The 16,718-nt window shown below is 45.7% G+C and overlaps 1 protein-coding gene across 2 annotated transcripts in view; it reads right to left on the bottom strand.

Annotated features, from left to right (window-relative positions):
- Positions 1–6,988: 6,988 nt before the first annotated feature.
- LOC140421268 (A-kinase anchor protein 17B-like) overlaps positions 6,989–16,718 on the bottom strand; it is an 80,721-nt gene continuing 70,991 nt past the window's right edge. For both annotated transcript variants that reach the window (XM_072505853.1, XM_072505854.1), the window contains exon 5: positions 6,989–11,475. In XM_072505853.1, coding sequence (XP_072361954.1) covers positions 9,505–11,475 — 1,971 coding nt within the window. In that variant the 3' untranslated portion in view covers positions 6,989–9,504. The remainder of the gene's footprint in view (positions 11,476–16,718) is intronic.

Below are 16,718 nucleotides of genomic sequence, written 5' to 3'. Positions count from 1 at the left end.
AGCAGCAGTTTACTGCTGTGTAGTTTTGTACGGTCAGCAGTTAATTCTGTTCAAATGTTGTTGCTTGCCTCTTATAAATGCAACAGAGCCCTTCTTACCAGGCGCGGTCCCTCAGTGCAGGTATGTAGCAATAACTGAACAGATCACCTTGAAGATTGAGATTCACAGGAAATGTGTGGCAAAGCTCAGTTAAAACCACATTCCACTTAAAATATTGGGCCCACGAAGCAAACCGTTTTAATATGCATGTGAAATCATTCCAGCAGTTAACCAATGAAAAAGCAGATTGTTTTGCTTCTGTAGTTTTTCTAATTGTAGGGATCAGAAGACCTGTTTCTATGCCATTGTATAATCCTTGAACAACAGCCGTCACCAGTGGAAGGCTGATATAAGAACATAAGAACTAGGAGCAGGAGTAGGCCATCTGGCCCCTCAAGCCTGCTCCACCATTCAGTGAGATCATGGCTGACCTTTTGTGGACTCAGCTCCACTTTCCGGCCCAAACACCATAACCCTTAATCCCTTTATTCTTCAAAAAACTATCTATCTTTATCTTAAAAACATTTAATGAAGGAGCCTCTACTGCTTCACTGGGCAAGGAATTCCATAGATTCACAACCCTTTGGGTGAAGAAGTTCCTCCTAAACTCAGTCCTAAATCTACTTCCCCTTATTTTGAGGCTATGCCCCCTAGTTCTGCTTTCACCCGCCAGTGGAAACAACCTGCCCGCATCTATCCTATCTATTCCCTTCATAATTTTATATGTTTCTATAAGATCCCCCCTCATCCTTCTAAATTCCAATGAGTACAGTCCCAGTCTACTCAACCTTCCTCGTAATCCAAACCCTTCAGCTCTGGGATTAACCTAGTGAATCTCCTCTGCACACCCTCCAGTGCCAGTACGTCCTTTCTCAAGTAAGGAGACCAAAACTGAACACAATACTCCAGGTGTGGCCTCACTAACACCTTATACAATTGCAGCATAACCTCCCTAGTCTTAAACTCCATCCCTTTAGCAATGAAGGACAAAATTCCATTTGCTTTCTTAATCACCTGTAAACCAACTTTTTGCGACTCATGCACTAGCACACCCAGGTCCCTCTGCACAGCAGCATGCTTTAATATTTTATCATTTAAATAATAATCCCTTTTGCTGTTATTCCTACCAAAAATGGATAACCTCACATTTGTCAACATTGTATTCCATCTGCCAGACCCTAGCCCATTCACTTAGCCTATCCAAATCCCTCTGCAGACTTCCAGTATCCTCTGCACTTTTTGCTTTACCACTTATCTTAGTGTTGTCTGCAAACTTGGACACATTGCCCTTGGTCCCCAACTCCAAATCATCTGTGTAAATTGTGAACAATTGTGGGCCCAACACTGATCCCTGAGGGACACCACTAGCTACTGATTACCAACCAGAGAAACACCCATTAATCCCCACTCTTTGCTTTCTATTAATTAGCCAATCCTCTATCCATGCTACTACTTTCCCCTTAATGCCATGCATCTTTATCTTATGCAGCAACCTTTTGTGTGGCAAAAGGCTTTCTGGAAATCCAGATATACCACATCCATTGGCTCCCCGTTATCTACCGCACTGGTTATGTCCTCAAAAAATTCCACTACATTAGGTAGGCACGACCTGCCCTTTATGAACCCATGCTGCGTCTGCCCAATGGGACAATTTCCATCCAGATGCCTCGCTATTTCTTCCTTGATGATAGATTCCAGCATCTTCCCTACTACCGAAGTTAAGCTCACTGGCCTATAATTACCCGCTTTCTGCCTACCTCCTTTTTTAAACAGTGGTGTCACGTTTGCTAATTTCCAATCCGCCGGGACCACCCCAGAGTCTAGTGAATTTTGGTAAATTATCACTAGTGCATTTGCAATTTCCCATGCCATCTCTTTTAGCACTCTGGGATGCATTCCATTAGGGCCAGGAGACTTGTCTACCTTTAGCCCCATTAGCTTGCCCATCACTACCTCCTTAGTGATAACAATCCTCAAGGTCTTCACCTGTCATAGCCTCATTTCCATCAGTCACTGGCATGTTATTTGTATCTTCCACTGTGAAGACCGGCCCAAAAAACCTGTTGTGACCTCTTCAGAGAAATGTGCTTTCTAAAAGGAATTCAAATCCCATGTTTGCATTAAATATATGCCTAACCAGGTTAAATGTTGTGTACTAACAAAAGTTTGATTGAATCTGTACAAATAGACATCAGGTGATACTGTAAGGCATGTATGTTTGCTTTTGTTGAAATAAAGAATGTCACTACTTGGAATTCAAAGCATGTTGATTTAATAGTGTAAAAATGAGAACTGACAGGGTGGCACAGTAGTTAGCAGTGCTGCCTACGGCTTGATCCCGGCCCTGGGTCACTGTCCGTGTGGAGTTTGCACATTCTTCCCGTGTCTGCATGGGTTTCACCCCCACAACCCAAAGATGTGCAGGATAGGTGGATTGGCCACATTAAATTGCCCTTTAATTGGAAAAAAAATAATTGGGTACTCTAAATTTAAAAACAAAAATGAGAACTGTTGCAATAAAGTTCACAGAATGTATGATCCTTTATCATGACGACTCTGGCCCAAGGATAGTAGATATCCTTAATGCAGATTAAGGGTGCAGTAGTGTCTTGGTTATAGTATCGGACCAGCAGTCCAGAGACTGAGTGTTGAAATTCCACAATGTCAAGTTATTAAATTGTTTTCAATGAGTCATGGTGACTGGTGCACCTTGCAAGGAAGCTTTAAACTGCAGGATTCATGTTCAAAACTCAAATAATTTATTAATATCCCTCAGGCCACAGTGGTTCGCATTGCTGCCTCACGGCGCCGAGGTCCCAGGTTCGATCCCGGCCCGGGTCACTGTCTGTGTGGAATTTGCTTTTCTCCCCGTGTTTGCGTGGGTTTCACCCCCACAACCCAAAGATGTGCAGGCTAGGTGGATTGGCCATGCTAAATTGGCCCTTAATTGGAAAAAATTAATTGGGTACTTTAAATTTAAAAAGAAAAAATATATATATATCCCTCAGGCAACTTCCCGCACCATTTATTCCGCAACCCCCCCCCCCCCCCCCTTCAACTGATTGACTTTGTAGTTTGAGGTTATAGACCTTTAAATTCCAATTTTATTGCTGATTTCAAAATCCTTGTCTCCAAATGTTCTTCAGTCTTTGTTCTTAGTATTGAAATTTGGTTTAAATAAAACACTCGGTTACATTTTAAGAGGTAATCAGGAAAAATCGGTTTTAATCTTGGTTACTGTAAAATACTGTACAAAAAAGACAGGTGCTCTAGTGTGATAAGTAACCTTACAAAGCACGAGCTATTTAAACAGTAAAATACATTTCTAATATTTGAATGAACTGCTCGTCCGTGCTGTCTGCTAAAATGTACATTTAAAATAGCACATCATTTTGCACTAATTTTTAATGTCTGTCTTGAAGGTTGATGCTAAAATTGAATTTTGCAGTATGTGATGTGACAATTGCGTTAGGATCATTGAGTGAGCGGCGACACGGTGGTGCAGTGGTTCGCACTGCTGTCTGAGGCTAGGGATATGGGTTCAATCCCGGCCTGGGTCACTCTGTGTGGAGTTTACACATTCTCCCCGTGTCTGCGTGAGTTTCGCCCCCACAACCCAAAGATGTGCATGGTAGGTGGATTGGCCAGGCTAAATTGGCCCTTAATTGGAAAAAAATAATTGGGTGCTCTAAATTTAGTTTTTTTAAACGATCATCGAGTGCACTATCCATTTTCTTAACCTTAACCGCTGAGATTATTACAGCTTCTCATTTTGCTTGTTTTGCTCATAGTATGAAGCACATTAACATCTTGGTGCTGATTTTCACCCCTTGTTCCATCCCCATTTTAAGTCCTAAATGCACTTTTCTTGCTCCGATATCTTGAATGTTGATCAGAGGTGATCTTGGGGTGGCCTGTAATCGGTGTTCCTGTTATGTGTAAAAAGAAAAGTCCATTTTGTTGTTGTACCTCTTCTTAAATAACACTTTGTTTTCTCTTACCACCGCAGGTCAGGTTGGAAGAGTGTCTTGAGAGTCCCCAAACCTGTGTTTCAAGAACTTAGCGCAGAATTTGGCACTGCAGGTTGTGTTCTGGGATATGTTAATACTATTCTGGTGATGACGTTTTTGCATAAATGTGTCATTACAGCAATCCTACTTTCAGGATCCACTTCTTACAGGTCAATATTGGGTAGAGATTATCCCTTTTTATTGACTTACCCTACCCCACCCCCCACATTTCCAAGACTTTATAGTGAATTGAAGTGAAAAGTCTTTGCTGGATTTGCATGCCCTCTGAAGTGGCTTAGCAAGTCATTCAGCTGTAGAACAACTACGGTAGGCCCTTATCTAGTTGCTGAGAATGAAAGAAAGGGGTAACGGCAAGCTACATGCAGCAGAGTTTCTGGAGAAGAGTGGAGGATGGTGAGGGGAGATTGGAGTGAAGATTACAGCATGGTGGTGCAAACAGGCAGGACATAAGTTACACAAATGGAAGTATATATGGTCTTTGTGTTCAAGAGGATACAAGGTTTGAAATAATTCCAAAGTTGGATTCGACCCAAGAGTGGGAATAGAACCAGGAGCGGAATTTGTGATGGGGGCAAAGGTATTTTCAGTATTCCTGATGTTGCAACAGAAGCAAGGTGCATTCATGACTGGATGTTTGCAAAACACAATACAAAGGCAATCGAGAAGTTGGGGGAGGTTAGGCTGGTTGACATGGGCTGTATGAGGAAGCTGAGCTGGTGTTTTGGTAGTAAATGGTAGATCCTTGAGGTAGCAGTACGAAGATGCAATGAGAAGCCATTACAGGAGATGTTTGAGCTACACTTGGACAAATGGGACTGAAACCAAGTCACATTGGACTAGACAAGCACAGGCAATTTTTTGGTGATTTAGTGAACACAGTTTAAAGATGTCTCTTATATAAGGGCAGCATTACGACCCAGTGGCTAGCACTGTGGCTTCACAGCTCCAGGGTCCCAGTTTCGATTCCCCGCTGGATCACTGAGCGGAGTCTGCACGATCTCCCCGTGGGTTTCCTCCGGGTGCTCCAATTTCCTCCCACAGTCCAAAGACGTGCAGGTTAGGTGGATTGGCCATGCTAAATTGCCCTTAGTGTCCAAAATGATTAGGAAGGGTTATTGGGTTAAGGGGATAGGGTGGAGGTGAGGGCTTAAGTGGGTCGGTGCAGACTCAATGGGCCGAATGGCCTCCTTCTGCACTATGTTCTATATGGAAAACTGCACCCCCACAGTAAAACAAAACACAATTTCAGTTGCATGTTGTGAAGGTGCAGAACAGAAACTGAATTTTCTATCTGATAGTGACAAATTATGTGAATGATAGGCAGCACGGTAGCACAGTGGTTAGCACTGTTGCTTCACAGCGCCACAGACCTGGGTTCAATTCCCGACTTAGGTCACTGTCTGTGCGGCGTCTGCACATTCTCCCCGTATCTGCGTGGGTTTCCTCCGGGTGTTCCGCTTTCCTCCTACAAGTCCCGAAAGACGTGCTTGTTAGTTGAATTGGACATTCTGAATTCTCCCTCCATGAACCCGAACAGGCGCCGGAGTGTGGCGACTAGGGGATTTTCACAGTAACTTCATTGCAGTGTTAACGTAAGCTTGCTTGTGACAATAATAAAGATTATTTTTAAAAATGAACCAATCCTGTAAGTTGTGATAGAATAGATCTACAAAAAACCATTGCTCTTTGAGCCAAACTTTTCTCAAATATTTTGACCTGCTCTGCAATTGCAATATGCACATTAATTAAAGAACTCCTCATTGGAGTCTAGTGACAAATTGGGTGAGTGAACCACTACTATCACAAATGGAAAAGTCTGTTTCTGCTCTGCAGCTTCATAGTATCCAGTTGAGATCGGGAGCTTCATTTTACTATGGAGGTGTAGATTTCCATATGTCTTCACTCAATCTCAAAAAAATTTGCTTGTGCTTATCTAGTCCAGTGAGATCAGGTTTCAGTCCCATTTATCTAAAACACCTGGAATGGTTTCTCGTACCTCGTACTGTTACCTTGAGGATCTACCCTTTACTATTATCAAGTTTTGTGGAGCAACTGAGCAATCCAAACTGGTTGCCAGTGAGGATTCAGTGTCAAACGAGGCAGTCCTTGACTGGATTAGGAGTACGATTGCCAATCTGGAAAGTACACCAATTGAAAATCTGAACAAATATTATTTCAAAGATGTGCGGGTTAGGTGGATTGGCCATGCTAAATTGCCCTCAGTGTCCAAAAAATGTTAAGTGGGGGTGACTGGGTTACGAGGATAGGGTAGATAGTGGGCTTCAGTAGGGTGCTCTTTATAAGGGCCGGTGCAGACTCGATGGGCCGAATGGCCTCCTTTTGCACTGTAAATTCTATGATTCCATTTCGATTGCTGGGATTTTTTTTAACTGAGTGACTGAAAATAAATATTTTAATCAAGAAGTTAAATTTGGAAACATTGTCAGTCAACCTTTTGAGTGAATTGAGGAAAGCTGCAAAAGATGAAATGCAGTGAGCAAGTGCTGTAGTGTTTTGGGGATAAGGAGATAAAAAAATTGATTATAATATGTTGAGTCTTAACCAAGGTTATCACCTATTGCTCAGTAAGTACAATTTTCCAGCTCCAATCCAGCAACATTGCAATTGCCTCGTAGCGATTGATTTTCTTTCCATTGTCTGTGTGCCCTAGTCCAGTTACCTGCTGCCTTCCAACCACACTTGGTCTTGGTTGGTGACACTACAAACACTAACTTGCATTTGTACAGCACCTTTAACATAGTGAAACTCTCATGGGGTGCTTCACATGAGCGTTATCGAACAAAATTTAACACTGAGCAGTGATATTAGGACAGGTCAAAGAGGTAGATTTTGAGGAGCATTGTAAAGGAGAAAGGAAAGATGGAGAGAATTTCACAACAGATTGACAAATCTTTAAATATGGTACAAAATATTTAACCGTGGCCTTGTCTTTATTGAATTAGAATGCAAAAGATGCTACTTTCACCACAAGTCCTTGCAGTTTCATTAATATTGACAGCAGAATAATGTTACATTGATACAATACAAATAGATAAAAGATTTTACGGATAAAAACAGTGTCCCTCTTTCCCTCAAAGTGGCAAACCGAGGTGGTGATGCAGCACACAATCCGTAATACATCTGCAGCTCTTTCACACAAGGTTCTGTTCATCTGGAATGACGCTGGTCTCAATCAGGTAGGTCTCCAGTTGCTTTGGTTCTACACTGGCTGTGGTACAAGTGCCAAGTCCATTTTCATCTTAAAAGTTTCCAGAAGTTATCTCTGTAACTCGTTAAGCTCTCGTAACATTAGAAAATGCCACCAGCGTTTGGAGATCAGTGAGCAGACCTACAAGCATCATTCAGAGTTCCACCTACCAAAACAGAACTTTGCAGGGCCAACCGTACAACTGAGCACTGCTAGTTCTCAAGTCTGTGACTGTATCAGACCATTTAAAATGCATGTTTAAAATTAATCCTGCTTTGAACAAATGCAGTTCAACAAAGTCTGGAATTCTAATAATTATATTTTTTTAAACTCACCTCTGAACTTGGCCTGAGTTTGAACCTGGAGTTGCCAGCAAACGGAATGTGACACTATAAGGAAAGTCTCTCTGCAGGCGATAAATCGGCTATGATTCATATTGTCGATATCAATAATCACACTACAGCTGAGCTGAACCTACTGCCAATTTAGACTGGGGTGTAAATTCTGCAGCCCTTTAGTCTTGTTTCCATTCAGAGGGTTTATAAAATTCATTTCAACTTTTGGCCAAAGAAAAGTACAGCACAGGAACAGGCCCTTCGGCCGTCTAAACTAAAATCTTCTACACTTCCGGGGTCCGTATCCCCCTCTTCCCATCCTATTCATGTATTTGTCAAGATGCCCCTTAAACGTCACTATCGTCCCTGCTTCCACCACCACCTCCGGCAGTGAGTTCCAGGCACCCCTACCCTCTGTGTAAAAAAAAAAAAACATGCCTCGTACTCTCTTCTAAACCTTGCCCCTCGCACCTTAAACCTATGCCCCCTAGTAATTGACCCCTCTATCCTGGGAAAAAGTCTCTGACTATCCACTCTGTCTATGCCCCTCATAATTTTGTAGACCTCTATCAGGTCGCCCCTCAACCTCCATCGTTCCAGTGAGAACAAAACAAGTGTATTCAACCTCTCCTCATAGCTAATGCCCTCCATACCAGGCAACATCCTGGTAAATCTCTTCTGCACCCTCTAAAGCTTCCACATCCTTCTGGTAGTGTGGTGACCAGAATTGAACACTATACTCCAACACTCCGAGTTCCAAGTGAAAATCATCATTCTTCAAAAGGGAAAACATGAGACGATACAGATTAGGGATTATTTACCAGCTGTGTTGTATTCAAATGGTTGTCATCTCATCTGACCATGCGTATGCAGTAAACATAGAAAACAGGAGCAGGCTGAGGCCATTCGGCCCTTCGAGCCTGCTCCACCATTCATTATGATCAAGGTTGATCATCCAACTCAATAGCCTAATCCCGCTTTTCCCCTGCCCCGCTCCGTATCATTTGATTCCCTTCGCCCCAAGTGCTTATATCTAACTGCCACTTGAAAACAATGTTTTGGCCTCAACTACTTCCTGTGGTAGTGAATGCCACAGGCTCACCGCTCTAGGCAAACAAAGCTAATGTGGGCTGTAGCTTATATTCAAATTGACTGGAATATAAACCAGGCCCAGAGGATAATAATTAAAATTTTTGTCCTCTGTGGAAGTCCAAATCCTATTGTACCACTGAAGATCCACTGCAGAAAGAACTTGCATTTATACAGCACCTTCCACGCCCACAGGATTTCACAAGGCACGTCATAGTAAATTAAATGCTTCAGTGTTGCCACTGTGGTAACACCAGGCAAACGTGGCAGGCAATTTGTGCACAGCAAGCTCTCAGGAAAGCAGAGAGAGAAGTGATGTGGATTATATGTTTTCACGGGGGAAACGGGACAAAATATTGTTGAGAAGCAATCAGCTTAAATTTCATTTTGGGGAGAAACTGATGTAGTTTTTTTTTCTTGCCAAATATCTGGAGCATATCCGTACATTTCTATGTTGACTGCCAAAAACAGAATTTGTTCTCAAACATGTTCACACAGAGTGAATGATTGCTGGTCAGACAAACGGGTTGTATAGTACTGCATTTACTCAACCATATGTCAATTCATATCAAAGCTAGGTTTAAGGTGCTACTTTGTTCAAATCAGATTAATTGAAGTGCTTTGACCTAGAAAAGCAAATGGATTTTATTATAACGGCACAAGTCATATAGAATTCATTTTTATGGTTTGGTGCTTAGGAAAAGCTAAGCAGATTAGGTTACTAATTTATAGAAGATCTGATGGTGCATGAGTTTCACTGTACTTAGACTTAAATCATCTTTATTCACTTTAATTCTTTCGCTTATTTATGGTGAAGAAATTTATTTGTATCATTTTCAAGCTTCTTCATCTTTTGCTCACTTCTATTATCGTCATAAAGCCCATGACCAAAACCGAGTTCCTTGGGAACGTATGTCTGGTTTCCATTTGCTCCTATTTGAGAACGGAAATGATGTCCAAAATCTCTCTCGTGAGGCCAAGAATAATCTCCAGAGCAACCATGGTGAATGCCAAAACCCCTCTCATAGGAGCAATAATTATCTACAAATTCATCCTTTGTGGGCTGGGATGAAGCAGGAAAACCTTCCCAATGGATTTTCATATCTCTATTAGAATCCATGAGATGATGCTTACGTTTACAGTGCTGGTCTTTGGGATGTACTGTGATCATTGCGTTGCCTTCCTTTTTTCTGTGCTCTGCTTCATCACTTAAGACCTCGGACCAACTAGACAGCTGATCATCCACATCCAACTCATTGTTGAGCCTTTTCCCAGATCCTGCACCATTCCATAAGTCTTCCCTCTGGTAGCCAGGACAAGGTTTGCTAGTATCGACTTTCTGTTCCTTCCAAGGATATTTTAGTTCACTCCTGAATCCACCGGCAGCCGGCTGTACATCGTTGCTGTACGATTGAGATTTTTTGTTAGGCTTGTGGTTCGAGGCTTCCTGGGGAATTCCTGACTCGTAATTTGACCAGCTGTGCACAGCACTGAACTCACAACCGTTATCCTTATGAATGTGCCTTACTGCTTTATTTGATTGCTTCAGCTCATTCGTAGTTTCTTGATTGGAACAGTCTGGTTCAATCTTGGTTACCTTGCAATGAGATTTTAATTGGCTGTTGTACTCTCGCACTGAATTCCAGGACTGGTCACTATCCTCTAATGTTGGTCGAGCCAAATCGTTCTGAGAGTTTTTAATTGAAATTTTCCAGTTGGTAGTGGGATTTTTCCATGGCTCTTTAGAGCCTGAATGGGAAGGTATCCATAGATCCTTGGTGCTGGAATATAGCTTCTCGGGGTTACTGACACATTTCCCCTCTTGGCTCTTAAGGTCATGGATAGAGAAGGCACAACTTTTCTCGGAGTGACCAACTATATCTTTTAAGTGTAGCTGGCTCACACCAGCAAAATCTTTCCGAAAATCCAACTGGCTGCCTGAATCCTTCCACTGCAGCTGGAACTCTCGGTCGTATTCTTTCAGCTGATGGTTGGTACTACTGCTGGAGGCTTTCTGCTTGGCGCCAGACTCACTAATGGTAATGGTCCATCTGTAGTTGCTATCGTCATAATCGCGCCATCGGTTTTGTGGTGTGATGCTTACCTTGGTGCAAAGATGGCTCGATTTATTCGTCAAATCTATTCGGAAGCTTTCCCCGTCGCTGGAGACTATCCTCCGCCACTCGGAGTGGTCGCCGAGGGTGCCATGGCAGATGCTTGCACCACTGAGATTCAGGGGGCAAGCAAGCTGGTGATAATCCAGCAAACAACTGACAAAATCCTCATAGTCGTAAAGCTGATGGCGAATCTGCTGATCCACGGTGGTGACCTTGCGCGAGTGACCATTGCACGGATAATTATGGTGTATGTGTGCACCACAATCGTGCGTCACAGTGATTTGCAATGATCCAAATTCGCGAGATGTGGTGTCCTTTCCCCTGACCGGGCCATGCCGTTCTTTGGAGTCAGCAGGAGCCACGTCTATCAGTGAGGTTGTGAAAGGAAAGTTGTAGGTTTGTGATGTCAAAGGCTCATTTGCTCCAGTCAGCGACTTGTGCTTCTCCTCATTAGGGTTTTTGTGCAGCATCTTAATCTTCTTCCATTCTTCAGTCTCCATTTTTTGAAAGCTTTTCTTTCCGCCGGCATCTTCACCTGGTTTCCTTTCCTCCTTTTCTTCCACATGCTGACGTTTGACCTTTTTCTGGTAGCAGTTTGTTGTGTGGCTCTGTGGAAGCTGTCTCTTCCAAAAACTCCCTTCCTTCTGCAAGAACAACTATCAACAAACAAAAACAGTAAAGTAAGTGATTAGGTCCATTTCATATCTGCGTTGGCATACAGCTGTTAGTCAATACAAAACAAAGCAAACACCTGACATTCCTTTTTACCATCCTTGGGATGTGGCCATTGCTGGGAAATCCCGCACTTACTGCCCATCCTTCATATCCCCGGAAAAGGTGATGGTGGTGAGCTACCTTCCTGGTATGCTGCAGACTGTGTGGTGTAGGTTCAGTGAGAGACAGTGGCATAGTGACAAGTAATCCAAAGGACCAGGCTCACCCGTCGGTCCAAAGGCCCAGGCTAACGCGTCAGTCCAAAGGCCCAGACTAACGCGTCAGTCCAAAGGCCCAGGCTAACGCGTCAGTCCAAAGGCCCAGGCTAACGCGTCAGTCCAAAGGGCCAGGATAACGCGTCGGTCCAAAGGCCCAGGCTAACGCGTCAGTCTAAAGGCCCAGGCTAACGCGTCAGTCCAAAGGGCCAGGATAACGCGTCGGTCCAAAGGCCCAGGCTCACCTATCGGTCCAAAGGCCCAGGCTAATGCGTCAGTCCAAAGGGCCAGGATAACGCGTCGGTCCAAAGGCCCAGGCTCACCCGTCAGTCCAAAGAGGCCCAGGCTAATGCATCAGTCCAAAGGCCCAGGATAACGCGTCGGTCCAAAGGCCCAGGCTAATGCATCAGTCCAAAGGCCCAGGATAACGCGTCGGTCCAAAGGCCCAGGCTAATGCGTCGGTCCAAAGGCCCAGGATAACGTGTCAGTCCAAAGGCCCAGGCTAACGCATCAGTCCAAAGGGCCAGGATAACGCGTCAGTCCATAGGCCCAGGCTAACGCGTCAGTCCATGGGCCCAGGCTAATGCGTCGGTCCAAAGGCCCAGACTAACGCGTCAGTCCATAGGCCCAGGCTAACATGTCAGTCCATTGGCCCAGGCTAACGCGTCGGTCCAAAGGCCCAGGCTAACGCGTCGGTCCATAGGCCCAGGCTAACGCGTCAGTCCATAGGCCCAGGCTAACATGTCAGTCCATAGGCCCAGCCTAACGTGTCAGTCCAAAGGCCCAGGCTAACCCGTCGGTCCAAAGGCCCAGACTAACACGTCGGTCCAAAGGCCCAGACTAACGCGTCGGTCCATAGGCCCAGGCTCACCCGTCGGTCCAAAGGCCCAGACTAACGCGTCGGTCCAAAGGCCCAGGCTAACGCGTCGGTCCAAAGGCCCAGGATAACATGTCGGTTCAAAGGCCCAGGCTCATTCATCGGTCCATAGGCCCAGGCTAACGCGTCGGTCAAAAGGCCCAGACTAACGCGTCGGTCCAAAGGCCCAGACTAACGCGTCGGTCCATAGGCCCAGGCTCACCCGTCGGTCCAAAGGCTCAGACTAACACGTCGGTCCATAGGCCCAGGCTAACGCGTCAGTCCATAGGCCCAGGCTCACCCGTCGGTCCAAAGGCCCAGGCTCATTCATCGGTCCATAGGCCCAGGCTAACGCGTCGGTCAAAAGGCCCAGACTAACGCGTCGGTCCAAAGGCCCAGGCTAACGCGTCGGTCCATAGGCCCAGGCTAACGCGTCGGTCCATAGGCCCAGGATAACATGTCGGTCCAAAGGCCCAGGCTCACCCATTGGTCCAAATGCCCAAGTTCATGCAGAGGTCCAAAGGCCCAGGCTAACGCGTCAGTCCATAGGCCCAGGCTAACGCGTCAGTCCATAGGCCCAGGCTAACGCGTCAGTCCATAGGCCCAGGCTAACGCGTCAGTCCATAGGCCCAGGCTAACGCGTCAGTCCATAGGCCCAGGCTAACGCGTCGGTCAAAAGGCCCAGGCTAACGTGTCGGTCCATAGGCCCAGGCTCACCCGTCGGTCCAAAGGCCCAGGCTCATTCATCGGTCCATAGGCCCAGGCTAACGCGTCGGTCAAAAGGCCCAGACTAACGCGTCGGTCCAAAGGCCCAGGCTAACGCGTCAGTCCAAAGGCCCAGGCTACATGTCAGTCCATAGGCCCAGGCTAACGTGTCAGTCCAAAGGCCCAGGCTAACGCGTCGGTCCATAGGCCCAGGATACCATGTCGGTCCAAAGGCCCAGGCTAACGCGTCAGTCCAAAGGCCCAGGATAACATGTCGGTTCAAAGGCCCAGGCTCATTCATCGGTCCATAGGCCCAGGCTAACGCGTCGGTCAAAAGGTCCAGGCTAACGCGTCGGTCCATAGGCCCAGGCTAACGCGTCGGTCCAAAGGCCCAGGATAACGCGTCGGTTCATAGGCCCAGGCTAACGCGTCGGTCCATAGGCCCAGGCTAACGCGTCGGTCCATAGGCCCAGGCTAACATGTCAGTCCATAGGCCCAGGCTAACGTGTCAGTCCAAAGGCCCAGGCTAACGTGTCAGTCCATAGGCCCAGGCTAACGCGTCAGTCCATAGGCCCAGGCTAACGCGTCAGTCCATAGGCCCAGGCTCACGCGTCAGTCCATAGGCCCAGGCTCACGCGTCAGTCCATAGGCCCAGGCTAACGCGTCAGTCCATAGGCCCAGGCTAACCCGTCAGTTAGTAGGCCCAGGCTAACGCATCAGTCCATAGGCCCAGGCTGACCAGTCAGTCCATAGGCCCAGGCTAACGCGCCAGTCCATAGGCCTAGGCTAACCCGTCAGTCCATAGGCCCAGGCTAATGCGTCAGTCCATAGGTCCAGGCTAACGCCTGAGACCATAGGCCCAGGCTAACGCCTGAGTCCATAGGCCCAGGCTAACGCATCAGTCCATAGGCCGAGGCTAACGCATCAGTCCATAGGCCCAGGCTAACGCGTCAGTCCATATGCCCAGGCTAACGTGTCAGTCCATAGGCCCAGGCTAACGCATCAGTCCATAGGCCGAGGCTAACGCATCAGTCCATAGGCCCAGGCTTACCCATTGGTCCAAATCTCCCCCGCAGCAGATGATTAATATAATTTTGCAATTAACGAAAAACCTGGAATTGAAAACTCAATAACAATGACCATGAAACTACCATTGATTGTTATTCGAACCCTTTAGGATGGAAATCTGACACCCTTACCCAGTCTGGTCTACATGTGACGCCAGTATTGTGGTTGACTCTTAACCAACTTCAAAAATGGCCAAGCATGCCACTCGGCTCTAGGGGAATATGGGATGGGCAGCAAATTCAGGTCTTGCCCCATGGAAGAGTAAATAAAAAGTGCTGAATCCAGCCCAAGGACTTATTTTAAAAAATTAAGCAAGTTACGATCGGGAATGCATTGCCAGAAAGGATGCTGGAAGGAGATTCGATAATCATTTTCAAAAGGAAATTGGGTTAATTCTTGTGGTGGGAATGTTTGTAGGGCTGTTGGGCAGGAGTAAGTGCAGGGACTAATTGGATAACTCATTCAAACATCCAGAACAGGCACTATGGGGTGAATGGCCTCTTACTCTGTTGAATGATTCGGCAGTGTTGCAAAGTATTTATTTGGGTTTTTAAAAAAATTTAGAGTACCCAATTCATTTTTTCCAATTAAGGGGCAATTTAGCGTGGCCAATCCACCTACCCGGCACATCTTTGGGTTGTGGGGGCGAAACCCACGCAAACACAGGGAGAATGTGCAAACTCCACACGGACAGTGACTCAGAGCCAGGATCGAACCTGGGACCTCGGTGCTGTGGGGCTGCAGTGCTAACCACTGCGCCGCCGTGCTGCCCATTGCAAAGTATTTTAATTAAGAGCCAACATACTGCAAGAAGTTAGGTAATTTGGACATTCTGAATTCTCCCTTAGTGTACCCGAATAGGTGCTGGAGTGTGGCGACTATGGGCTTTTCACAGTAAAATCATTGCAGTGTTAATGTAACTCCACTTGTGACAATAATAAAGATTATTATAATAAGTTATAACGCACTTAGAGCAACTTCTCTATTATTGGTAATATCCTTCATAGAAATATACGGAGGTGGAGCTGCGCCTGGGAAAGACTGAGTCCTCGTGTAAAGGATTTTGCTCAATATGACAACATCCTAACATTGTACCAAGGTAAATCACGTGACACCCACTATCAGGGCAACACAGGGAGCAACTCGAGTGCATATGCAAAAGAGACCAACATGATGGTAATGCACTACAGAATGTACTTACAAAGGTGTCACTTCTTTTGGCTTGTACTCTGTATAAAGAAAGGTATCTTTTGCCTTACTTAAAACAGTCACTTTTGTCATCCACGATACACAGCCAGATGAAAATTTACTTATTTGATTTGATTTAATTTCTTGATTGTATAGGATTAGCGTGGCATCTTAAATATGGTAAGATATCGGCCACTAATGTTTGTACACTCAATTGATGGAAGGGAAGAGGGTGCGTCCTGTTAAACCATTGATGCCAAACTCGGTGAGTGGACAAATCACATTAGAATTTTGGTTTTCAAAGGTGATTAAATATCATCCATGGCTCCTAGTGAAAACTTTGCAAAAGGATTCTACAAACCTCAACTGGTGGGGTCCATTTTATCCCATTTGCTACTGATATGGAAAAATGACAGTTCAAGTGTTAGGCAGGTTATCCCGCTTAGAATAGCTGAAAATGTTCCACAAATAGGGTAACCCAATGGGTGGGCCAAACCTGCAGGTTGGGTACACCCCAGCTAACATTCTTCCATGTCGCCATGAGTTTCACACCCCCGTCCTTTCCATTGAGAGGAATGGGATCAGAGCCTGCATTAGTAGGAAATAGAATCCCTTCAGTGCAGGAGACCATTCGGCCCATTGAGTCTGCACCGACTCTCCGAAAGAGCAGTCTACTTAGGCCCATTACCCTGCCCTATCCCCGGAACTCCACCTAACCTGCGCATCTTTGGACTATGGGAGGAAACCGGAGCGCCCGGAGGAAACCCATGCAGACACGGGGAGAATCCACACAGTCATCCAAGGCCAGTTATGAACCCGGATCCCTGGCACTGTGAGGCAACGCGTTAGCCAACGTGCCACCCAATGGGGTGGTTACGTTACAAACAGTGTGACAGGGAAGAGTCCTGATGACCCATTAACAGCATCCACGTGTAGAGTATTCTACACAAGCACGTTCTCCTGCATAATCTCTCACATCAGAGTTTTGTGCTTTTCAGTCAGTAGTTCCTCACACAGCGTGCTGTGGAGAAGCTGAGCAGGAGGTTGTGATACCACCTTCACTGGTGCTGATCTGTTTTGTCCACAATTTGGTTTGTGCCATCCACCATATATTATCCAGGCATAGATTGGACAATGGGCAAACCCATAGTTA

Source organism: Scyliorhinus torazame, chromosome 5 (assembly GCF_047496885.1).
Source record: "Scyliorhinus torazame isolate Kashiwa2021f chromosome 5, sScyTor2.1, whole genome shotgun sequence".
In the NCBI taxonomy this organism is placed as follows: Eukaryota; Metazoa; Chordata; class Chondrichthyes; order Carcharhiniformes; family Scyliorhinidae; genus Scyliorhinus; species Scyliorhinus torazame.
This window is presented reverse-complemented; position numbering and strand designations above follow the sequence as displayed.